Here is a 25,933-nt window from a genome sequence, read left to right as displayed (position 1 = left end):
CTGCAGTGATTCACTTAACAAATAGTGAATAATAATAATAATAAATAAATTTAATTAATAAATTAATAAATTTCTCACTTGGCACCATAAATTCTGGGCTGGATTATGGTTATAAGTCGGGGACTACTTGTATATCCGCATCTGTAATGCCTTCTTAGCTCAGATGTATTTTCTCTTGATCCCCCATGGCTATCTTGCAAAGGCAGAAAAAAGGTGCAAGATCTCTAAAGGCAGCCAGTGGGCAAAGAAAAGTTGTCCATTTTCACTCTAAATATTGTCTAATAATAATCAAACTGCTTTTCAGATGCAAAAGCAATTCATGAAGCCATCAAGGATTTAGAGTGCAACAGAGGAGGAAGAAAGAAATCCCAAGTTCTGAATCTGGTTATCAAATGTGGTGTACGCATTTGACTTATATAGAATTACAGTATGCAGCTTGACAGATTGCCTCTGTGTTGTCAGATCTTGAAGTATATCCCTGCTGGCTATTCACTTTGTAATTGCAGGAAAGAGAAAGTGGAAAGGATGCTTTTTTGCCATGTCTCCAAGAGACTTTTTTCCTGCTGTGCTTTATAGTGCTCAGTCAATGCACATCCTGAATGTTTCATTTATCTGTAGAATAAAAGGGGAGAAAAAGAAGTTATTTTTCTTCTTCTGAAATATTCTTGTAAAGTGCAGGTACGGATTACTTGATCTCACTGCTGACATCTCTCATCTAGGATATTTACTGTTAACTATTAAGAATTTAAGGGTATCTGTCCCTTCTTTCTCTTATTCTGTCTTCCGGTTCCTTTTTTGCTCCTCAGGTGACATCCTAAAATGTCATGCCTCAACCATAAACGTGAAACATTCAGGCAGTCTGAATTTTGATCCTTCTAAATCAGACTTCTGATATCCTCCAGCTATGCTGGATTTCAACTCTGATCATCTCCAAGTAGTATAATCCATCACAGCTGGAGAGGAACAGGCTGTTAGGGGTAGTTTCCAGCGCAGACCACAGCAAAGAAAACTGCAGAATACTAACCCTACTATACTAACCATAGACATGAGTGCTATTGTGCTCACTAGGGTTCAGGACTGGGAAAAAAGATCACTGTCATAGAAGTTCACATGTCTAGAATCTACACAATATCTGAATTTGTGAAATATAAAGCTTTTAAGTAATCCTCAGCGCTCCCACTTTACATGGTGGAGGGAGAATAATTTGGGAGATTTAAAGTTGTGTCATGGTTATACATTTTACTGGATAAGATTATGCTGTCTTACATACATTTTGGCCGACACCCAATCTAAATACTTCTATATTTATGAGTATATTTTAGATGTAATGGGTGAAGTTGGACTTCAGTAAAATGTACGGATAGGGATGCTGTCTTTGCCGTCTTATATCAGAGGCAGGCAATGTACGATTCACCTGCTTCACATGCTCCCTTTACAAAGCTATTCCTCTCACAGACCACCTTAGATCAGAGCCCGAGAGATTAGAAGGAATTGCTCTGGACAATGGAAAACCAGGATGATAGTACATTGTGACCAATTTCATGACCTTTCTGTGACCTAGCTTAAATAATACTTACTTGATAGTAAGCAGGTGAGCTTTATCTAGTATGTTAATATCATTTGCTATTCTAGCTAATAAAATATTGCAGGGATGACGATGGTGGTGATGATGATGATGATGATGATGATGCACTGAACAGTATGTCTTTGTAACAGGTTTTTAATAGATTTCTTAATTTCTTATGTTATACCAGTGGTTCTCAACCTGTGGGTCGGGACCCCATTTGGGGTCGAACGACCATTTCATGGGGGTCGCCAAACAACGCAGTCCGCAATTTTTCCCCCCTTTTCCTTAGCTGTGCTACTCCCTTTTATTCTATTGGCTTTTGAAAGCCAATAGAATAGACTCTCTTGAATAGGGTCTAATTCTATTGGCTTTCAAAAGCCAATAGGAATTGTCCAGGCTGTCTCTGCCCTGCTGAGCCTGCCAAAAGTCCCATTCTGCAAACGGTGCTGCACCAGTTGAGTAGTCCTCGACTTTGGTTGGGGGGGTCGCGGCATTAAAAAGGTTGAGAACCACTGTGTTATACAAAATAATAGGAAAGATCATTCCGATCCTGTGCTGTATGTTAATGTGATAGAATAATAATAGCATCCGTTGGGGAAAATAAAAATATATTATTTCCTTGTTGAACATTCTGCTTGCTTTCAATAAACCTATTTTGGTACTGTGCATATTTCTGCTACATTATTGGCATGTGCTTTTGAAATGTGCATGTTGCTCTGTTTTAGCAATTGCATTGTGTAGCGATTGGAAGTAAAAATGCCAAGCGATATTTCAAGGCAGTTCAAGGATCCAGAGAGCATCAAGGAGAACTTTTTGGGATTCGTAATCTTTTCAGGCTTCAAGACCATGGATCCTGTCTTACAAAAGAGATTCTAGAGGTGCTGTGTTTTTATTTGGGCTTTCTGAATATTTTAATTTATCCACCCTATTATTTTTTATGTTGTTGAATAATACTCATTAGAAAATTCAAAAGTATGTTCACTATGATAAAATCACAAATTCTCATTGCATGAAAATAGTCCACTTTATTACAATAGCATTTTCCCTCATTCATTTAATTTTAACTATGTACATATTTTCCCTACTGGGAAATGTGACCACATAATTCTTTCCTTTATCTTCATCTTTATTATTTATTTTCTTACTCAAGATGTCAGCCACTCACTCAGTCAGCCTCTCTTCTGGGACATGGTATTACATATGCCTTGAATTTTTTTCTGCCAAATTTCTATTATGAGTGCGTTATAATCCTTAGGGCTGTGGGAATTTATTCTTGCATCAGACATTGAAATTAGAAAATTTAGGAAACTCGCTTACTTTGATGGTCTTTTCAGACCTTAGTCAATGTGCCAATTGATACTCCCTATTCTCTTTCCTTGAGCACAGATTGAAGTCAGATTTCTTACATAGGAAACAGAAGTCAGAATGTTTATACTATTAATATATAATTTAGTGACATCGGTAGAATTTGTAGACCAACTCAGGGAATGACTTATTTAAAAGTGTTTTGCTCTTTTATAGAGAGAAGGCCAAGTAGAAGCTGGTGTCATGACAGCTGCTACGTGGTTGAAAGAGGGATCCCGGCCTCGTGAGGTAGAAATACTAAATAATATCATGAAACATGTTGTATAATATTTTTGTAAATGTGATTTATAATATTTCCTTCTACAAATCTGAAGAAAACAGGAAGAATTAGAAAGAAGTATTAGGAATGTGAGGATATTGATATTCTGAATTCAATGCTTTTATATTGCATTATAATATACAAAGTTTATTTTCTAGTTCATTTGATGGGCTTTGAATCTGGTTCATGAAAAGATAGAGCTGAATAGATATGATTAGGGTTACATGGCACTGCTGAGCACAGCTTCAGTGGTACTTATAACAGTCAACCAGTGGAACAGCTTACCCCCAAAAATCGTGGGCGCTCCATCGCTGGAAGTTTTTAAAAAGAGACTGGACAATCACCTGTCTAAGATAGTATAGGTCCTCCTGCTTGAGCAGGGGGCTGGACTAGAAGAGCTTCAAGGTCCCTTCCAACTCTATTCTATTTTAAAACATTGAATAACGTACAGCCAATGAAGATGGTTCTTAAAAATTAAATAATAAGGGGTGAAGCTTACGATGTAACTATAGAGCTAGTGTAATAAACTGTACATTTGGTTTTTTTTGTCTTTTACTGTCTTAATATCATTATTGTCTTCAGTTCAAGAGTAGAAGAACATTTTCACCCACTACTAAAATTCAGAATATTCAGTCTAGTAATAGAACTGAGAATTCATAATAATACGTTGGCAGCAAGTTGCACATGTAGTTCCATGAAATATAGAGGGTCTGAGACAGGATTCCTATTAGAAAATAATAACTTTCAAGAGGTGTACCATTTGCAAAGTTTATCTGAAGTAATTCCCTTGACTTTAGAGTTTATATTTATATTTGGAATCAAGGGAATTATTTATATTTTGTTACATTCCAAGGCTTCATTCTAAAACGAAGTCTAGTACAGCTGATAAACAAGGTATGATAAATATATATATAGTATCAAAATATATCATAATATAGAGAATGTGGAGATTAGCCAAATGAGTGCATTTAAATGTTTATACCATATACAGTATTCCACTAATTTCTGCAATGTATTTCCTTAAAATTAATTAAACTAAACTTCTAATACTGTGTGTATTACTTACAACACTGGTTGAAGGAATAGGATTTGTTTTCTTACTGAGTTAGAAATGCCTCTATATATCTTTGATTTGGATAATTATTTTGCACAAAAACAAAAAAGAAAACATCTGTAAAGATTAGATAGTAGAAGCTATGATGAAGATTTGCTCCTTAGTGAGTAAATAATAGGTAGCTTTTTTTGTTGTTACATAGTCATCCCAAGAATTTGAATCGTTTCTAAGGATTTTTTTTCCCACCACAGTCCATACCTGCTGAATATAAATGTAGACTGAATGCAGACATACCCAATGAACACAAGCCATCCTACCAAACAGAATAATAGAAGTCTGTTTTTGATACTGTCACTTTTCTCTCCATCTCCCTGTGAAACTGCCAACATATTTCACTGTATCTCTCAACTCTTGAAGTCATTTTTTCAGGGAGCTACATGTGAAAAGAGAAATTAGAAAAATAACTCCTCTTCATCACTGATCTGCAAAACCAACCCAAGAGCTGATAGTCAGTGTATATCTCACCGTATGTTAAAATCATGATAATGGCTTTTAAACATTGACAATTAGTTTTGTGACAGCAATGTAGTTTTTAAGGGCTGATTATTAAGAGCGATATTTAATGAAATGCTTTCAATTAATGGCTTCTTTTATACAGGAGACAGAGTGCGATTATGAAGATCAAGATACAAAACCACTAGAAAAAGAAGGACTTGAGTCTTATAGTGACTTCAGTGATGAGGAGCATGAGAAAAATTCTAAGGTCCAAGCAATAAGAAAGAGAAATTACAAAGCAAAACATGCCATAGTTGCAGAGGGACAACTCAGTTTACTGCAGTGTGGATTTCCTAAACTTCTAGAAAAGAAAACTAGAACAGCTGAGGATGGCGGTTGCATCGGGATGTCTATTGATGAAAATGCGGATCACAGATTTATGAGAGGGCAATCCAAAGGAAAGGCCCAGATTGATGGTTCTGTGAAAACTGAGGGCAGGTACATTTCAGGATGTAAGAAAACCTTGCTGTCACAAATGAGTATGGAGAGACAAGAGAAACATGGTGAAATAGCGACTAGGGCTTATCCTGTTTTACCATGCTCTGAGGAAGAAAAGGATCGATGTAAAAACTTGTACAACTCAAATAAAGGTGGAATAGTTATGGACATTGAAGACAGCTCATGTGAAAGTGATACTGTCTCTCCTACCCAATTTCCTAATGGTCATGAATCTATTAAAAGATTTCAAGAGAAAGACAGAAACTGTGATCTTTTAGCTGCAGAAAAAATGCATTTGCTTACACCATTGCAAAAACATTTGACTTCAGAGGAGAGTTATGCGAGTGTTCTGCCTTTCAGTAAAATAAAACCATTTGAAAACATCCAAAAGATAACAGCTAGGAAAGAAGTAAGTGATATTAGCGACGAATCGGAAGATATTGAGATGTCCCTTTCAGGAAAGCAGAAATTAACCAGTACTGCGAAACAAAAACGATTCCAGAGCAAGGAAAGAAATAAGTCTTCTAAAACTGTTGTTCATAGAAACAGTGCAAGTAGGAAAGCAAGCAATGCTGATTCTCAGATTATAGAGGAATATTCATCAGAAGAAGAACATTTTCCAGTTAAGACATTTAAGGCTAGTAAAAAAAAACCAACACTGAAGGTCAATAGGAGTGGCATTCAAATTATGTCCAGATTCTCACCATATCTCAATTATCCTTCTATGACATTGAGAACACACGGTAATTCTAGCAGATGGCAGTCTTCTGTAAACAAAGAGTCGCCCTCAGACCAAAGACAAAAAGTAGGATCACTGGATGGACTTTTTGGTAATTATATTTATTTTACAAAGCATTTTTTTTCTAGAAAATTACCATTTTCTTCTTTTCTGTTGTCAATTTGTTATCTTCAGTTCTTAGACTTTCTTCTTGAGATGATAAATTCTTCCTAATCAGGGATTACACCTCTGTTATACTGCTTAAAATCTAAGATGCCCAATGTCGTCAACACAGGGTCTTGTGTTGCTTAGGAGAGGTCAGCTTTGCATGATTCCATTCTTCAGAGAGCAGGGATTCAGAAGGCCACGTTGAGCCATTGGTCACTGATAACAAATCGTTCTTCAAGATTTGATCTTGTTTCACAAGAAGCTACTGGAGGAGATCATTTAGGAATTTGCAACAATTAAACATAATATATTTATTGTAAATATTTATATGCTGCATTCATGAGGTCCTGCATTAAACCTTCTATACACGGTCAGCAAAACATATTAGGTGTTGGTCTTATGAACTAATTATATGTGGCCTGGCATAACTTCTGCTAAACCAATAGCAAAAGCCGGTAGAACATTTTCCATCAAATTCCTTGGAATGATGTCTCACTAGCATTTGACTGGCTGTCACCCAGATTCTCTTTGAGCAACTTGTCAAAATTAAGCTCTTCAGGGAGATTGTTTGGATCTTCATTCTGCTTTAGTTTTCTTGTAAACTGGTTGTGGTAATACTGTATAATCTTTATTCTGTAATGTTTCTTTTGTAAATTGCCAAGAGTCCCTACAGATTCAGTGGTTAATAGATGTAATTAATAATAACTTCTAAAATGTTTAATCTGAATATAGATTGGTGTTGGTGTTTGTAGATTGCATAGAATGTGTTGTTCTTTTCTATAATTGTTGATGCTGAAGCAGAAATAATTTTAATTGGTTCTCGCTAAGTTAAAATTGAGTATTATAAGAATGTTTAAGTGTTTTCAGTAATCTTATATTTTTACTGTGTTATGCATCAGCTTCATTAATAACAATTAGAATGCAATATTTAGTAATGATTATAATTTATGTTGGATCAGATGGCATTATCTAGTTCACTTTCAGAAAAGCTAAGCAAGTTGGACAAAGTTGGAGACACCACCCAGAAATCCCTGGGCTAAGGACTAGAGTGGTAAATTAAAAAACAAAACACTTGAAAGAAGACACTTCTGTATTGTCCCCTAACAACAGTGTAGTCATATCCGTGAAATCATTATAAGTTAAGCTCACTACAAGGCAAATAAAGCCTTTTTCTTTACTAATGAAAGATAAAAATTTATATTCTTTCAAATTGCTAAATATTTAAAATTAGAGATTAAAATGTACGGCTATCTAGGAATTTAGAATTTCTGAATCAATAGTAATGAAAATTAACCTTTACAAGTCAATCATATTGCAATCTTAAATTACAATTTCTGTATTCTGTTTCAATTATCAGATAATGTCGCTGAGGTTCCATATGTTCATTCAAACCAAGATGTGGTTGGCCCAAGCAAAGCTGAAAATAAAATGAGTCATTGGGCAGTCCGAGATGTTTTTGAACTACAACAATTTTCCCAGCTCCCAGCAAACATAGCAATATGCAGAGCCAAGGTAAAATACCCAGTATTTTCCTTTTTAAACGTGGCTTTTCATTGTTGACCAAGGGCAGAGTGATCAAGGGCAGAGTTACTGGAAAATGGTGCCTACAGCACACTCTTAACAAAGTGAATGTTGCTATTTCTATACCAAGGGAGTGAGAAAATTATTATAGAAGTTTCACTGAGAAATACCTACCAGATGTGTCAGGTATGCCAAGGATGTGGCATATATCCTTTTGCTGTAGTTTTTAAAAACAACAGCAATCAGAAAGGAACCATAGTATGCAAACACCCTCCTCATGTTTATTTCATATGTTAAATCAGAAGCTTAAATTGATACGTTTATTTCTGTAATTTCCCCTTCTCTCCATCTCTTCCTCATAAGAACAACTTTAGGACTTGTGAGTTAAAAGGTTACGGCTACAGCAGAAGTCTTTTTTTTGGGTTTTGGATGAATGTCATATTTGATTCTTAAATTTGTATTAGTTGTCCTATTGCATAAACTTGACAAGCCTGTTATATTTGGTTCCTTAGTCTACAGCAGGCATGTCAAACTTGTGACATGACGTGACGTCGCACGATGTATCGGGACTTTTTCCCCATTGCTGGCAATGGGGTGGGCACGGTTTTGGCATGATGCATCCAGCCCGTGGGCTGGCAGTTTGACATGCCTGGTCTACAGCTTACAGTCCTTTCCTTCAAAACCCTGTTTCTTCTGTCTTCTTCATTTGTCAGCTTTCATGTCTCACTCTGACTTTATATAGAGTTTGTCTACTGCAGTGGTTCTCAACCTGTGGGTCGGGACCCCATTTGGGGTCGAACGACCATTTCACGGGGGTCGCCAAACCACGCTGTCCACCATTTTTTCCCCTTTTCCCTAGCTGTCCTACTCCCTCTTATTGGTGGCCACACCCATTTGGGGGTCATCACAACATGGGGAACTGTATTATGGGGTCACGGCATTAGAAAGGTTGAGAACCACTGGTCTACTGGCTTTATTGGTAATTGCCGCATTATCAACACTGTAATGTCATAGAGCAGTGTTTCCCAAACTTGACAATTTTAAGGCATGTGGACTTCAACTCCCAGAATTCCACAGCCAATGTTGCTGGCTGTGGAATTCTGGGAGTTGAAGTCCTCATGCCTTAAAATTGTCAAGTTTGGGAAACACTGTCATAGAGATTGAAACTCACTGTAAAAAAAGTTCAAATTCATCATCATTTGAGTCTACAGTTGGGGTGTAGATTTGCAGTATGGTGATGTTGAGTGGCTTGACTCAAATTTGGATAGATAAAAATATATAAAATATATAAAAATAAAAAATATAAAATATAGTAATATCTAATAGAGAATAATCAAAAACTGTAGAATACATGGAGAGTTGCAAAAGCTAACAAAGCAGAGGAAGCAAGAAGCCTCTTTTTTTGGGTTTATAGCCTCACATGCTTTTCTGGCTCCACAATCCTTATTGTAGCCTTGAGAATTTCCCTTTGTGTTGATTCCTACTTTTCTGTCATCCCTTGTATTCTAGTTCACTCACTTCACTGGTATGGGAAATATTTGAATCTGTGATGTAGCATTTTGTAATTGTTGTTTCATGCTGGTGGTTCTTGTTTATGAGGCTATAATCATGTTGGACCTAGATGAGAAGCAGCTTGCAGAATCACAGTGATTGGTGTTTTGTTAAAGGGATATCTGTCTCCTACTCATTTCCATTTATGGAAGGAGATTCATGCCTCATGCTTTCTGTATTTCTATATTTATTGAGTAGGAGTTCTTAACTGGAAATGAAACCTCAATCTTGGTGGAAAAAAAATGGCTTGGTGATTTTATTTACCATCTTTGCCTCCTACTTTAGCAAACCCAATAATCTTTGCAATCTTTAATTCTATATCTTTAGTGGAAGGCTAATTTTTATGTCCTCTGTTTACTTGTTGATGCACTGTTTACATCCTTGGTGAAAATGAGTGATTTTGAAATGGATATGGCAATGAGGGAGGCTTCCAGAGGGGAAATGATTGTAGTGATATGCAATTTTAATTAACATCACAGAAACTACCATTACAAAGTGGTTTAATTGTTAAGAGGTTTTAAGTGACTATATCCTAGTCATGGAACCCACCATAAGGGAAGCAATGGTAAACTGAATACCAAGCAATGCCCAGAATGTAGTGTGTTAGTTAAATGATAAGAAAGATAAGCACAGCCCTACAAGATTTCATTTCTATTTAACATTGCCACAGGAGCTTAGCACAGTCATATTTGAGTTAAAATAATACTTTTTAAAAATGATGGATACATGTATGAGGGAATTTGAGAAAGGGAGGTTGTTTCTTTTTGGAAGACCACAATTTATTTATTTTTTAAAAACTTTGATAAAAGGAATGCCATAGGTCAGGAAAGTTTTATCAAAGCTAAGAGATTCACAAGCATAGCTAACCAGTAATATTGGGGAGAACTAATTGAGAAAAGAAGGCTACTTAAGGAAATGACCAAATGTGATTCACAGATTTGCACTAAAGAAGTGCAAAATAACAAAGAATACAAAGTTAGTATAGAGATTCATATTGATAATAATTTTAAAATATCTATTTAGAGTGGTGAACACTAGGGAAATTAAAATGACTAGTAGTAGAAAACTGAATTAATTTCTGGTATCTATTTTCACTGTACAGGTAGAAGGGCAGATTTTCAGTGTCCAAAGTGATATTTTCAGGAAATGGGTCTGAGGGCTAAAGAAAGGCTGTTTAGGGCCTAGTAGAGAGCTGCATTACAGAGGAGGGACAAGAGGCAAAATGATGGCGATTTGATATTAACATGGTTAGAAATGGACACCTAGATTGGTCATTGCCATATTGACATTCCTGACTGGAGAAGAACTTGCCATTCAAGAGAGAAAACAGGATTCATGCTTTTGGATGCTTAGTTTTACATTCAGAATGAGAAGCAGCGCTTCATTTCTGCAAGTTCAAAAGCACCTCCCTTTCTCTAAAAAAGGATATATTATTCTCATTTTCCAGTTAGGAGACTCCTGCAGATGAGAGTTGATATTCTGACATACCTTGCTTCACATAAATAAATAAAAAGTTGTACACAAGGATAAGATGCAGAGTCTCAAAAGTCTGTAACATAATTCAAAATTATAAGGAGTTATAGATTTGCCTTGCTTAGTAGCTACCAGATTGGGACTCCAGAAATCTGGAAAAGCAGTAGATGGCAGCAAAGAGAAAAGCTGTATACCAAACAGAGAAAGTCTTGGTTAAAAAGAAAGAAAAAAAATACTTTGCCCAATATAATATGATACGAACAGAGAAATCATATCATTGCATTGTACATTATAGTTAATTTGTTGTTTTAATGCGCCATCACAAAATGTATACTCTGCCCCCTGATTATATAGATGCTTTTTTTTGTCAATTGCTTGTTTTCAACTTAAGTTTACTTAACATTTCACTGAAAAGAAATATACAAAGATACCCATTGAACTGGGGATTAATCACTATGGCAACTAAAATGTGGTGACTGAAAAGGGGATGTATTTACCCCTCAGCTTCCTGCCAGCTGTCATATTCAACTTTTGCGGCATGAATCCAGTCCAAAGTATAGACAGTGATCAGTGCTAAGAAACTATATCTGTATTTTTATAAATTGGTACAAGTATCACACTATAAAAGAAGACTTAATCCCTTGAATTGGATGACAGACACTTGGCACTCTTGACAAGGTTTGATAGAGAAATAACAGGCTGCTTTGTAGTAAAACCTGGATTAATGGTAAACCCCTCTTTATGTTATTGCAATGCGGAATAAACGAGAGAAAAACTCCCCTTTTTCTGTCTTAAGTACTCTGCAGAATACTGTACATTAAAAAAAATACGGTTATTAAGAACTTACTGTGGCTCTTCAGTTTTGTATTACAAAGGTATCTTTTATTGGTCATATAAACAAAAGGCTTTGTTAGCTGCATTAGGTTTGAGTACTGATCATTCTCCTGGAGTTGGGTTCAGCGAGAATGCTGAATATGGGAGAAGAACCTACCAATTTCCATTGAATTTTTGACCCACGCCAATGAAACAGTGTGATTTCAAAGAGAAAAAGAAGTAACCAGAAAAACTTCTCAAAAGTTCTTTTTTGTTATGTAAACTTGAGTTTTTCTGCCGTATATAATAAAATAATTATTATATCTATTAGATATAAGCAATAGGTATAATAATTGTTTCAGTTATTTTTAAACTGATTTCTTTCTTTTATTCAAAAAAAAAATATCTAAATCTCTTAGTTTAGATCTTGCTGAATAAAATTGCATATATTCAGCCCTCCAGTGTGGGAAGGCAAAGTATGTTGCAAGAGCCATCTATTAGGGATGCACATCTGGTGGAACAAGAAATAGGACCTTCTCTGTAGTGGCTCCCCTCCCCCTTTGGAATATTATTTCCCAGAAGATAAGATTGGTTCCCCCCCCCCATGATAGTTTTCTGGAAAGCCCTGAAGACATGGTTTGTCAGTGGGCTTGGGACCTCCAGGTGATCTGCAACCAATCAAATGGCTAGTGTAGGAGGGAGACTGGCAGAGCCAGGGGGAGGACTTAAATGAGGGATCATAGCTACAAGAGAATGAAGTTCAACCTCCCCTTGGATATCATCGACCCTTATCTAATTTTGTCCAGATTCTGGTGCATAGGCTTTAGCAATAAACTAATAATTTAAAACCTTTGTGTGTGGACCTGGTTTTTCATGCCTGACAATTGATGTGATTGTATGATTGTCATGCCGGGGATTGGAGGGTCTACATGGATTTTTACATTGTGAATTTTTAATGTAAGCCATCCAGAGTCGCTGTACATGAGTTGGGCAGCCATATAAAGTTATTTTATTGTTGGTTAGAGGAAAAGAATGAAGGATTAGGAATCGAATATGTATTAGCATAGCTAACCCGAGACAGGGGTTAAATTAACATATGTATGCAAAAGAAAATCAATAAAATCTCTATAAAAAAATAAAGTTGTTCAATAAATAAATAAATAAAAGAGTCAATTTTTCCATTACCATATATTCTCCATTTTTAATCTCCCAGTTTTGTATCGTTGGCCAGGTTTCTTTTTTCCAATATTATGTCAAGTGAATATTTGTCACTGTCAGCATACATTTCAATAAATTGTGGCACTCTTAATTTCTACTCTGGAATCATTACTATTAAAAACATTTGTGCTTTTAATTCAGATTTTATTTTCAAAACTCCCAGAACTTTTTGATGTGTTTCTTTTTCTTTGTTTTTTTCTTTTTCGCTTCAACACTTTGTTAGAGTAATGCTAGAAGAGTTTTGAATCAGTTCACTGTTTCTGTTTATAATAATTACAAATTTCAGTTTGTAACATTTTTCCAAAGAGGGCCAGGAAGGTGACTAAAGACATCTATTTATAGGAAAACTGTGGGGGGAAAGCCCAGAAAGTGATGTGAGAAAGGGATTGGATTTTCATTTAATTCTTAACATTGTATGCTACCTCCGTCACAGAAGTATAGAATTTTTTTAAACAGATAAAAGTATAGTTGAACTAAGGAGAAAGCGGGTGGACATGACAAGGAATTTTATTATCTCCTTAGCAGCCTCTGATTAAGGTGGATCTCCCAGAAAACTGGAGAAAGTCTAGCTCAGGGGTGTCAAACGGCCGGCCCTGAGGCCGGATGCGTCATAATGAAACCACGCCCACCCTATTGCCGGCAATGGCAAAAAAGTCGCGATACATCATGTGAGTTTGACACCCCTGGTCTAGACAAATGGATCAGAGTAATTTTCTTTCAGAAAAAAATTAAGTCTATCTATAATTTTGCATTAGATCTTGATTGATTTTTTGGTGTGGTGCTAATTAAGCTTTATTAACTCTTGTTCTTATTTACAAATTAAGATATTAAACTTGTAACTGAGCTTTGCTTTCCAGCCTTTAAGCTGAACTTAAAAACCACTCCTCTATTTATACTGTAATTTTCTTGATATGCCATCACTTCAGGATAAAAACATTGATATAGCAACAGCATCTTGTCATCTACCTGGATCCCTACATATATTTTTTGTATATCTTTTTAAAAAGTAGATTTCATATATCTTTTTTAAAAGTAAAATTTGATTTTGCTTATGTCTTGTGAGATTGATTTATTTCTTCAGGGCTGGTTGAAAACTCAAGTTACAAACATCAAGCTAAACAGCCAGGAGGTTGCATTATAGTAATTGTTCCAATTTTTTTACCTTCATTTTTACCTTTTAAAAACCGGAAAAATAAAGCAAATTGTAAGAGCCTGATCTCACACTGGGATTTGAGGGAAAATGCCAGGTGATATGTCCCTGGATGGTACGTGATGCCAGCAGAATTAGTCAAGTCAGAATCCCCAGGCAAGAGAAAAGGCTGGGGGCTTGTTGGAGAGTTAGTTTGAGATCTCCAGCCTTGTATACATGAGCTCAGCTGTTTTACTACAGTAAGATAAACATCTAGGAATTAATTTATACAAGTTTGGAAAGGCATTGACATTCAAGATGTCAAGCTCTCAAATAATTATACTTTAGCAAAGATTCAGACAGTTTGCACAATTGTTTTTTTTTTCTATTTTGAACCATCAGTGTTGCTGTGAAATTTGCTCATTTTCAAGCCCTGATTAAAAATAATGTCAACAAACATTTTCATTCTTATATGATAACATTTGAAAGTGTTTGAAAATGTGTTGAGCTTTACAGTATTTCTTGATAGGCATTTGTGAGAACTTTGCAGATGTTAGCTTCGTTGGCTGTCTTCCTTTGAATGTTTGGCAAATTCAAATGAATTTGGTATTCCTGCATAACAGACAGTTAGTGGGTTTGTTGAGCTAGCATGGTTTTTTTCCCCCTCCCTCTAAATACTACTTCAAGGATAATTTATGAATTCTTAAGCTTATTCTGCCATTAGTGTGTAATATATTTTGTTTACAATTTTATTATTTAACCTTTGGGCGGAAACTTAACAGTTAATTTTGAAAAAAGTCTTTCAAATACCAGCTTCGCAAGCACATTTAGCAATGTCTCCCCCTTTCAAATTACAGATCCCATCTGTAATAATTTATTTGTACTAAGAAGAACTGTATTAGTTTTAGCAACATTTCTATTCCCTTAAAGACAAGAAAGTTTGTGGGCTTCTAGTCTACTTACAAAACTTGGTTATTTTCCCCAAAAAATTAAAATGCTACTTTTCTGCTTAACAGATGTGTGGGTTGGTACTATTTAATGAATAAGGCAAATAAATGAACATTCTGAGGTTTTGAAATTCTTTTAAGAAAGACACGATTATTTAGTGTATTTGTTTTACATTAATTCAGCAATGGGATCTTAATATACTTTAAAATTCCTCAGTGACTTATCTAAACTATAGGAATGAGAGATTGCTATCCTAGGCGTATGTATTGCTCACTAATATCAGTTTGATCCATTGAAAATCAAGGTTATAGAATCAAGCAGGTATTCAGCATCTAAAGTAACCACATTAGTTAGGCTTTCCAATTGTATCAACTTGCTGTTTTTATAATCTTTCTTCTCCACCTCAGGAAAGGCATACTATCCTGGATGGACCAATGGACCAATAATTTGTTGTAAGACAGTTTCACATGAATTATTGTAATGATATAAGCCACTTTCAACTTCTCGGCAATAATAACTGAGATCAGAGTTCTAATATACTCACAGAAACTTCCTCGGGCATGTACTGTTGTTCCTCCACCGACTTTTGATAGATTTTAAATATATAAATATATTTATAATGGATTACTGGGCAGAATTCCAACCTCCTGCATTATCTTTATTTTTATTAAAGCCTTTAGATCCCAAATGGACCTGACTTGCTTTGTTTACAAATAAAAATTATACTATCCAGTGCTTTGTTTTTCCCATCTGTCTAGAAAAAGTATAAAGTTATATAGTAAAAGTATAAAGGTAAAAGTCATCCTGGATCAGGGAGTAGGACTAGAGATGGTAATAAATAGTATTTTGTCAGTGTCCCCCCCCCCATCTGCCTGTACTATGGAATAGCCCACCTCCTGTTCAGATCTGAATGACTCCTACCATCCTACCAGGCTATTGGGACTTGTCTGTTTCCCTTGATGGGAGGTGATCCCAGCACATGTACATGTGAGATAGGAATGTTATGTTGCCCTGTTCATATTAAACGGTGTGAGGTATTTTTTTTTCGTTTTGTTATTTGTCTGGCTAGGTTGAATTCTATGCCTATTTTTATGCAATTTATATTCAGATGCAGTTTTGATGACTCTTAATGTAAGATATGCAGCTTTCATTATTCTTCTAGCAGATAAAGAGAATATAAAAAACTAATCTTAAAAGCCAGAGAAAAAAGTGGAATAAGATGGATTGTAACATCAATAATATTAAAGTAATGACAGTGGTTTGAAATGGTGGCACCAAGATTGAATCAATACAGGACATTTTTCTTCCACTTCTAAATTAAATGAGGACTATTACTTGGGTGCATTGCAAAAACTAGCATGGAAAAGATCTGGAAAAGCAAGGACATTAAGGCATCAAGCTAGAAACAGGAGACTGTGAATTCTAGTCCTGCCTTAGGCATGAAAGCCAGCTGGGTAACTTTGGGCCAACGCTCTCAGTTCGCCTCAGAGGGTTATTGTTGTGGGGAAAATAGGAGGAAGAAGAAGTCTTAGGCATGTTCGCTGCCTTAAGTTATATGTAAAAATAATAAAGTTGGAATCAAAGTAAATAAAACCAACTAACTAAGAATAGCATATACTATTGTTTTTCCTGTAGCTGCTTATGGCATATATAATTTGATAATAAAAAAGATAGAAAAAGTGGACTCCATTAAATTATGAGTTGGGAGACAGCTATTGTAATATCAAGAAAAGCAAAAGTAACAAAAGAGGAAAGTTTAGAGGAAAGCCAGAAATCCTACTGCAAAGTAAGACTAATTCTAGTCTTACTTTGCAGTAGGTAATTCTATTTTTGATTATTATTTACTGTTTATATGCTTTATAGCTTGCAGAAAAAGATACAATTGAAATATAAACACTAGCGCACATAAACTAATTTCTCGAAAGTTACCTGTTTCTTTCTCTTTTCCTTGTATATGAGTGCAGGAAACAGCTCTGTTCAATTTCACTGCAAAGTAACCATTAAGAGCTCATCATTGATCGTGAGTGTTTTCCCCCAGAGTAGTTAAAGTTTAGGTGACATGTTAGCATTGATTAAAAATCAATTTCCCAATAGAAACATCAAGCAGTTGTTGGCAAATCCCATCATAATAATAAGGTCAAAATCATAAGATCAAAGTCATAATAAGGTCAAAATCTGTAAGAAAAAAGAAAACATGATATCAGAAATAATGCCAAATAAAATAACTATTAAAATGTTTTATTTTAAATTTGATTTAGAGAAGGAGACAGAGTCCTGAAGACATTTCATCAAGAAGAAAAAATGTGAAGCGGGATCATTTAACAAGTGAAAGCAACAGGCCTCCTCTCCTTTATATTACACATCCTGTACACCAGAAGCAGAAGGAGGTTCACCGGATAGGCTCAATTACCTTCCTGGTTGGAAAGACACCTAGAAAAATCCGCAGGTGAGATTACAGTGTTGGATTGTAAAGTTTTAAGTGACCTCAGGCTGAGTCCAGTTTAAATTTAAGAGTTTATTCTTTCAAGTTTTATTAGGAATTATTACTTACTATATTTTGTAAAACTGTTTAAAATATTCATCGTTACAATTTTGCAAATTAATACATACATTGCCAGTAATTTATATCAATTAATTTTTGGTGGTCATGCGTAGCATGCAAATGCAGTTGAAATTATTCTACCATAGTTTAATGTAACAAAATTTTGTCTTTACTGAATTTTTTCATTCCCTCACACGTTGTTAATGATATGAATGTATGGCTATGGCATTGTTTAGTATCTCTTCTCCATTGGTAATAGTTGCAAAGTCTTCTACCAGTAGTATATAGAAAAAAAATCCAGAGACTGAGTTGAGTGAAAAGCCTGTGTTCTAACTGAGGAATCACAGTATAGATACTTAATCATAAGTATTTCTATTTGATTTAACTATTGGAAAGTGACTTGTGAGAGAAAGCTAGGAAATGAGACCCCTCTGTTTCATTTATGTTGACCTCATGTAGATTTGTAAGAAATGTCTTATGATTAGATTAGATAACCTATATTGTCATTTTTTTTCTTGTGGATACAACGCCACATATTAAAAATGAAATTTAGTTGCTTGCTCTCAAAGTGTACACATACATAATACACATTTAAAACATAATATATACAACATATGTATAGACCTACATCCTTACTCATAAGTAACATATAAATATTAATCACTGTCCATCTTGAATACATAGCAGAAGTCTACATTGGCCAAGAGTGCCAGGTTTCATTTCAGAATCACTGCATTTTATTAGCCTGATCACTAATATCCTCTTTTCATAAGATGAATGATTCCTGAAAATCTCCAAAATGGTTAGGATAGAAAAAGAAGCAAAATGATAATTTAGGAATATTTTCTTTGATGTGGTCTCTGTAGATTTAGGTCAGTGGTTCTCAACCTGTGGGTCGGGACCCCATTTGGGGTCGAACGACCGTTTCACGGGGGTCGCCAAACAACGCAGTCCGCCATTTTTTTCCCCCTTTTCCTTAGCTACTCCCTTTTATTCTATTGGCTTTTGAAAGCCAATAGAATAGACTCTCTTGAATAGAGTCTAATTCTATTGGCTTTCAAAAGCCAATAGGAATTGTCCAGGCTGTCTCTGCCCTGCTGAGCCCGCCAAAAGTCCCACTCTGCAAACGGTGCTGCACCAGTTGAGTAGTCCTCGACTTATGACTGGTTGAGTAGTCCTCGACTTACAACCAGTTGGGGGTCGTGGCATTAAAAAGGTTGAGAACCACTGATTTAGGTTAATGTCATCCTACATGGGGTCTTTGTCATTTCAGAAATACAAATAAGGAGTGACCTTTAGAGGCTTTGTACTTTTCTTTAGCTTACCGTATCCACAAAACTAGATTGATGCTAGTCTCCAAAACTGAGGGAGATCCTCTTGGACCAATTATATTTTAAAAACAATTTGATTTGTGCAAATTAGGGCACAAATCATACTTTATTTACTATCAAATAAATATGGGACACAAATACCGCGAAATTTACTATAATTAATTTAGTGAAAGTAGAATTATTAAAGTTACAATCAGTATAAATAGTAATATAATAAAGATAGAAGGCAGGTAGAAGGGAGAAAGACATTTTACCAGATCAGAAGCTTTGATATGCTCTGTGAAACAAATTTCTTGTGGTTTGTGTTTGAAAAATTTGGCTTGTGTTTCCTTGGGAAAAGTTCCAGAGGTTCTCTTTACAGAAAGTTAGGGAGATTTTTCATGTATCTTAGTAAGAAGAAAGATTGTATATTAAGAGATGGATAAATAAGTTTAAACAAATAAGTCTTGGTATTTTTGTTCAGATTGTAGACCAGGGGTGTCAAACTCAATTTCATTGAGGGCCACATCAGCATTGCGGTTGCCCTCAGGGGGCCTGGTGGGTTTGGCCAGGGTGGGTGCGGCCTACTGGGTGGGCGTGGATGGAGTGAGTGTGGTCTATTAGGTGGCATGGCCAGCTCTACATCGTTCGCGCCAAGGGTGCCTGTGGGGGCCTGGGCAGGAGTGGGACAGATCTGAGGGTCTCTGGCAGAAGGGGGGTGGGACCAGGGCAAGTGCCAAGGCATGGTCCACCCAGCTCAGTCTCTCAGCACTGTGAGGAGAGCTCTCCACTGCCTGCCGAAACCCCTCCCCCAGAGCCCATCAAGCCGGATATGTGAAGTAGGCGAGGGCCATTTGCTGGCCACTTCCAGGCGATGGTGCATTTCTTCATTCCTCACAAAGAGTGACACCTCCCCAGCATGCACCCTGGGGGTGGGGCCGACACGGCAGGTGCTGGTTCCTCGCTGTTTCCAGATGGCCTTGTGGAGCTAAGACTGAATGCGTTTCAGCATAGATGGCCACCACAAAATTGTACATTGGCTCCCGGCCAGCCTGGGCCAGGGCCAAGGCAGAGGGGGCCGTTCCCTCACTGTTTCCAGGATGGCTTCGCGGGCCACATGAAACCACTTTGCGGGCCGCATCCAGCCCCGGGCCTTGTGTTTGACATGTCTGTTGTAGACTCTAATGATACGATACATATATTTATATTTTTAAAAAATCTCCATTTCTTCACAGTTCTTGTTTGAAAACTTTTTAAAGTTTTGAAATAGGAAAGAAAACTTTTTCCCCTCATCTCTTGGACAATCGCAGATCCCAAAAAATCATTATTTTTCAGGGGTTGAAAATTTCCGTTCATCATAAGAAAGTTATTTTCAAAAATTCCGCATCAGTTCAGATGCAACACCAAACCTCTGTGATCTGACAACATCACAAAATTCTCGTTGGATGATTCATAGTATAGTTCTAGCATTTTGCTTAAAATCGAGGCAGATGACCGTGTTTACCTATTTGCCAAATTCATTTCGGGTTGTTTTAGACCAGTGTTTCTCAACCTTGATAATTTTAAGGCATGTGGACTTCAACTCCCAGAAATCCACAGCCAGCAATGCTGGCTGTGGAATTCTGAGAGTTGAAGTCCCCATGCCTTAAAATTGTCAAAGTTGAGAAACACTGTTTTAGACAGTTTGCACAAACATTGCTTTAGATTCCAAACCCCAATCTGCAAAGTCTATGTTGGGTCCCAACCCATTTCATGTTTTGTTTTTATTTAAACAAAATTCCAATCCAACATTTGCTGTTTCTGGATTTCAAAGCACGATTTTTTAAAAAAATAATGATTTAATAGCCATTCATAAACCTTAGCTTAACATTTAATGATATATCTGAATTCTTACTGTAATAAGATTTGGGGGGGGGCAGAGGGAACCAGTTAGGAAAAGTCTTTCTCTTCCCTATTTAATATTAACAATTTCACTTGCATAATCTCACAAGCAGAATGATAAAAATAGTGAATGATAAATCAAGGAATTCAGTTCATGCTATTAGCTGTAGCTCAACCTTTTTCTCTTCCGAAATAACTCACTGACCTAAATCTAGTCATCAGCCTTTTTACTTTGTGACAATATTTCCACTACTTAGTCTTAACCTGGTTTTGAAAGAAGTGTCATTGATTAACCTTGATAATGGGTATTTGCTTTCCTGTTCTTTGAGAGAATTAACTATTCTTTTCACCTATTGCTGCAGGAAGCAGTTTGAGGAGATGGCAGATCTTTTTCATAAAGTTCCTGTGGAAGAATTTGCAAAGTACATCACTCAAACTACATCAGAAGAAAGGCAGAAAATGCTAAAAGAATTTTACAATGCAAAATATCCAGAGTTAAAAGATGTTTTAAAAGTTGATGTCCCAGATCCTGTTTCAGAAGGAAATGGAGAAGGCAGCAAATATAAAACCAAGTTCAGGAAAAAATCCTCCATTTGTAACCATGGGCAATTGAAGCCTGATCTTCCTATAAATCTGGGAGTTCCAGGTAGATCTGATGCTGAAGAAAAACAACTTCAGCATAAGCTTTCTGTACAGGCTCCTGGGGGTCAAAATGGGGAAGATAAACAATTGCCAGCTGATATTCTCGAAGACAGCATTAATGGGAGAAACAGTCAGGCATCCAAAGACTTTATGGCATCTGAGTCACTATCCAGTAAATCAAGAATAATTGAGGGGCTGTCTGCATGGAGTTCTAAAGGACAGCTGAATTTGAAGGGGACACTGTCACCCAAAAAACTTCTTATGTCTGACTCAGAAAGCAGACAGGCTGAAGTCTGCCAGAAAAAAGCTGTTGCAGACTTGCTAGGAGACACCTCCATTTTAAATGACCTCTTCACAAGTAATGAAAATAGTCCAGCCAAGATACCCAGGAGGCCTTTTAATGGGCCTGCCGAAAAAGCAGCAACTCGACAAAAAGATTTCTGGGACATGCTGAATGAAGAGAATGAGGAGTGTCTCCAAAGACTCACAGATGTGACAGCCATAGAGAAACTGTGTGAAAGAGCATCTTTCACTTATTTGTTCAAAGAGAAAGAAGAGAGTGAGAAATCCCTTTGGAAAGAAAATGACAATTTCTTATGGAAAATAGATAAGAAACCTGACACAGATGATGAATTTTTTTCTGGTATTTAATGTGGAATTTAAATATTGAGGGAAAAAATATTTTAAAAAATGTTTACAGATATCCTTGTGTTACATTTTATTCCCATAACTTACTTAATGCACTTGATTAATTTAAATTAAATCAGTGTTTCTCAACCTTGACAATTTTAAGGCATGTGGACTTCAACTCCCAGAATTCCACAGCCAGCAATGCTGGCTGTGGAATTCTGGGAGCTGAAGTCCAGATGCCTTAAAATTGTCAAGGTTGAGAAACACTGAGTTAAATTAAACAGTTTAACTCATTTCAAGCTTTTTTTAAAAAAAATAAAATAAAATTTCAAGGATATCTTCCTTTCAGAAATCTTACAAAGAATACATATTTATTTAATTTTGAGCTGTTTTCTATCTGTTTTAAGGAAGTTGCAAGAAAAGTAAAGGACAGGTCTTTAAAAAGAGTTGAAAAAAATTCAGAAACATTGAGTGAGGGCATTTTCTTCCCTGTTTTCTGTTTTCTCAATGGGGTCTGGAACAAGTACTGTACATTTGAAAAGCTGAACAGCCTTTCTGCTACCTTTGCAAGTTTGTCACTTGATCAGTCTGAAGGGAATCAATTTTATTTCAAATTCAAATTGGCAATCCAGTTTCAAAAGTTTATTCGATGTGAAGATTTTACCAATTTGCTTTGAAATTTCCCCTTGTCTGCAAAATATTATCCTTCCCTGTGGGAAAAAGCAGCATCTTGAGGTTAAGCAGAATCTCATTTCCTTTGCATGCAAGCTCTGAGGTCGACCACATTCCTCCCTTTCTACTTAAATAAGTTACATGTATTTTTATCATGTATTTAGTGTGGTCAGGGCACAACAGATTCGATAGTGTCATATAATGAAAAACTATACTTTTTAAAATTGTTCATGCTCTGGTGATGTTTGGATCATAGGGGTTTCTATTACATTTCTGAAGCAGTTGAAAACTCAATTGGGACTACATTGAAAAACAATATAGGCTTGGACTGAGAATAAAAGCAAAGTAATCTGTAAAAATCTGGAAATTGGGGGCATATGTACCAATTAAGGGCCTTTTCTGTGGTGGCTCCGACCTGGTGGAATCAACTACCCCCCGAGGTTCGAACTACTCCCACCCTGCCAGCCTTTAAGAAAGCCATTAAAACTCTCCTGTTCCAGCAGGCCTGGGGCTGATGTCCCCGGGGGAGGCCAGGATATGATCGGACACGCTGTATGAATGTATTTATTTTATTGTTTTATTGTCATATTATTGTTTTAATTTTGTACGCCGCCCTGAGTCCCTTGGGATTGGGCGGCATATAAATTTTAGAAATAAATAAATAAATAAATAAAGTCTTGCTTAGGATAGACTCATCAAAATAATGGAACCTTGACATTTAAATTCCAATTTTTCTGTAGGTCTTTCCCTGAGCATTATTAAATTTGGATACAACTCAAAAGTGTTTTGAAAGTACTCAGTGAATTAGAAGAGATAGTTGTACTCTACAACTTGTAAGACAGAGAAATTCCACTGCAATGATCTACATTGCAATATAGGACTGCAGTGCATGAATTAGTATTTTTACCTACTTAAAACTAAAATGACCTATCTATGAAATGTATGATAACATCCCGTTGTCAGTTTTTATTTAAAAAAATGAATTATGTTTTAATCAAATAAATTTAAAAGGCTTGCTTTTTAAAAAAGGAAGAATTTTAATGTCTGAAATTAATAATTAATTAATAATTATGTATGGGATATTTTCTTGGGCCATAAGAATTCTGGATGTTAGAATTTTACTCATCTTAAAAAGACAAATCTTTCATAATGTTCTACTATTCATCTGTTTTTTATTATTTGAAATCTGTGGTAATATAGGCTACAATGCCTCACCGAAATAAGTGAAAATCTCTCAGCCACCTTTGCTGAGTGGATTGTATCTTTTCACTTCAATACAGAATTTTTACAGTTCAGCAAAAATTACACTATGATATTGGCTATTTTACCTGTAAACAATTCTGTGTATATATACTTTAAATTATTTTAAACATTGCCTAACCAAAGCCGGTACCTATGTGATTGTGACAGATTATTAAAAGATGATTAAGAAACTTCAAGTTGAATAATATTATTGTAAGCCATCCATTTGAAAATAAAAATGTTTCTTGGTTAGAGCTTAAAGTGCAATTGTGTGTCCCCATGAAATCTCTAAAATGTTTGACTCTTCTTAAAGGGATATTCTTTCAATCTGCATGATAAAACTGTTTTAAAAATATCCCTTGCAATTTAAGTATAAACTAGATCAGTGGTTCTCAACCTGTGGGTCGGGACCCCATTTGGGGTCGAACGACCATTTCACGGGGGTCGCCAAACAATGCAGTCCGCCATTTTTTTCCCCTTTTCCTTAGCTGTGCTACTCCCTTTTATTCTATTGGCTTTTGAAAGCCAATAGAATAGACTCTCTTGAATAGAATCTAATTGTATTGGCTTTCAAAAGCCAATAGGAATTGTCCAGGCTGTCTCTGCCCTGCTGAGCCGCCAAAAGTCCCATTCTGCAAACGGTGCTGCAAGTTGTCTGCAGCGAAGGCGAGCTGTCTGGAAGTTTCCACCCCTCCCTGCTGAGCAACTACTAAAAATGTAAGTAAAAGAGGGCCAGGGGTGGGAGGTGGGAGGCCAGCAGGCGCAGGGAGGGTTGCTGGCGCGCATGGGGCCCAGCGGGTGCCTTACCTTTCTTGGGTTGGGCCAGCTGGTGGCCCAGCCGGTGGTCGGCCTGCTCCGTCTCTGCCGCTTGCCAGCTACACCTCGGCCGGCACAGGGGGCGGCACCACGCATGCACGGCACTCCAGGGCAGGGAAAGTCCTCGACTTACAACCGGTTGGATAGTCCTTGACTTACGACCAGTTTAGTCCTCGACTTACGACTGGTTGTTTAGTCCTCGACTTATGACCGGTTGGGGGTCGCGGCATTAAAAGAGTTGAGAACCACTGAACTAGATAAACTGGTGACCCCCTGGGCCATCCTTTAAGATATTTCCTTACCAGGTTCCTCAATGCCTTCAACAATGACAGACCTTTTAATGTATTGCCTTCACTAGCAAAATTGGGATATATTCAGAAATGTATGTCTAGAAAATACATTGAACTGTATAACCTGATTAGATATCAGCACAAAAAAAGTTTTATGGATATTTTGCATTATGTCATAAACCATTTTATAATAATGTATAATGTCATAAAATGTTTTATAAAATTTGCCAAATTTCAATACCACAGGAGTTATGGGTCCCACATTTTGGACACATTCTCTATATTAGCCAGTTAGAGGTACCTTGGTTAAAAAATTGTTGCCCTATGATGCACCGTTTTACCAAGTTAAAGCTTAGGGGAATGAGAGTTTTACTAGTATATAGATAGATAGGTTTCCTTTGGGAAAATAAATTGTATTAAATTACATAAACATTGAAAGAAAGTACATTAAAATACAGTGGAATAATCAAATTAAATAACTGCTTCAGGAACTGGCAGTCCTAGAGGCAACTCTGCATGAGATCTTGCAGATTGCTGAAATCTCTGCAGAAAAAGTTGAAATCGGACCTTGCATGGGATTGTATGATAACAATACTAGAAATAAGCAAGTAATAGGAAGAACGAAACAACAATTCTCATTCACCAAAGTTGAATAGTCATGTGAGGAAGGAAATGGTTACTTCTTTTCCTTACTGAAAATCAACTTCAATTGCTCATAAAACGCTACACCTTGCAAAACACAGGCAGTGTGTAAGCAGCATTAGGCACTGTTTCTCCAAGCACACCCTCAGTGAAATAACAGTCATAGCCCTTATGTTCTTTTCCTTCCAACTTGATGCTTGTGTATCCATCCACACACATTTACAATTTCCTCCATTCAGTAGCAATTTTCTTTGCAGTGAGGGTCAGAGAGCATTGATGTTGTCCAGGCATGATAAATGATGGTATGTTACAAACACGCATTCACACACAAAACAAACACTCAGGTTTCAGACTGGAACTATTAAGACTATTCAGCATATCAAAATTCTAAGGGTGCTGAGAAAGGCACCACATTTTAAAGAAATGCTTTAATAAAGACATGAAGTGTACTTTACCAGATCATTTAAGGCTCCATTTGGCTTGTGTGAA

The 25,933-nt window shown here is 36.4% G+C and overlaps 1 protein-coding gene across 4 annotated transcripts in view; it reads left to right on the top strand.

Annotated features, from left to right (window-relative positions):
- LOC120302025 (DNA excision repair protein ERCC-6-like 2) overlaps positions 1-22,214 on the top strand; it is a 57,407-nt gene extending 35,193 nt beyond the window's left edge. For all 4 annotated transcript variants that reach the window (XM_039329951.1, XM_039329948.1, XM_039329950.1 and 1 more), the window contains 6 exons: positions 2,293-2,445; positions 3,089-3,160; positions 4,904-6,068; positions 7,482-7,636; positions 17,036-17,223; positions 20,873-22,214. In XM_039329951.1, coding sequence (XP_039185885.1) covers positions 2,293-2,445; positions 3,089-3,160; positions 4,904-6,068; positions 7,482-7,636; positions 17,036-17,223; positions 20,873-21,803 — 2,664 coding nt within the window. In that variant the 3' untranslated portion in view covers positions 21,804-22,214. The remainder of the gene's footprint in view (positions 1-2,292; positions 2,446-3,088; positions 3,161-4,903; positions 6,069-7,481; positions 7,637-17,035; positions 17,224-20,872) is intronic.
- The last annotated feature ends 3,719 nt before the right edge of the window (positions 22,215-25,933 follow it).

This window comes from Crotalus tigris, unplaced genomic scaffold (assembly GCF_016545835.1).
Source record: "Crotalus tigris isolate CLP2741 ecotype Arizona unplaced genomic scaffold, ASM1654583v1 scf7180000017614.5298720, whole genome shotgun sequence".
Taxonomy (NCBI): Eukaryota; Metazoa; Chordata; class Lepidosauria; order Squamata; family Viperidae; genus Crotalus; species Crotalus tigris.
The sequence above is the reverse complement of the archived record's forward strand: the minus strand, read 5'-3'. Positions and strand labels throughout refer to the sequence as shown.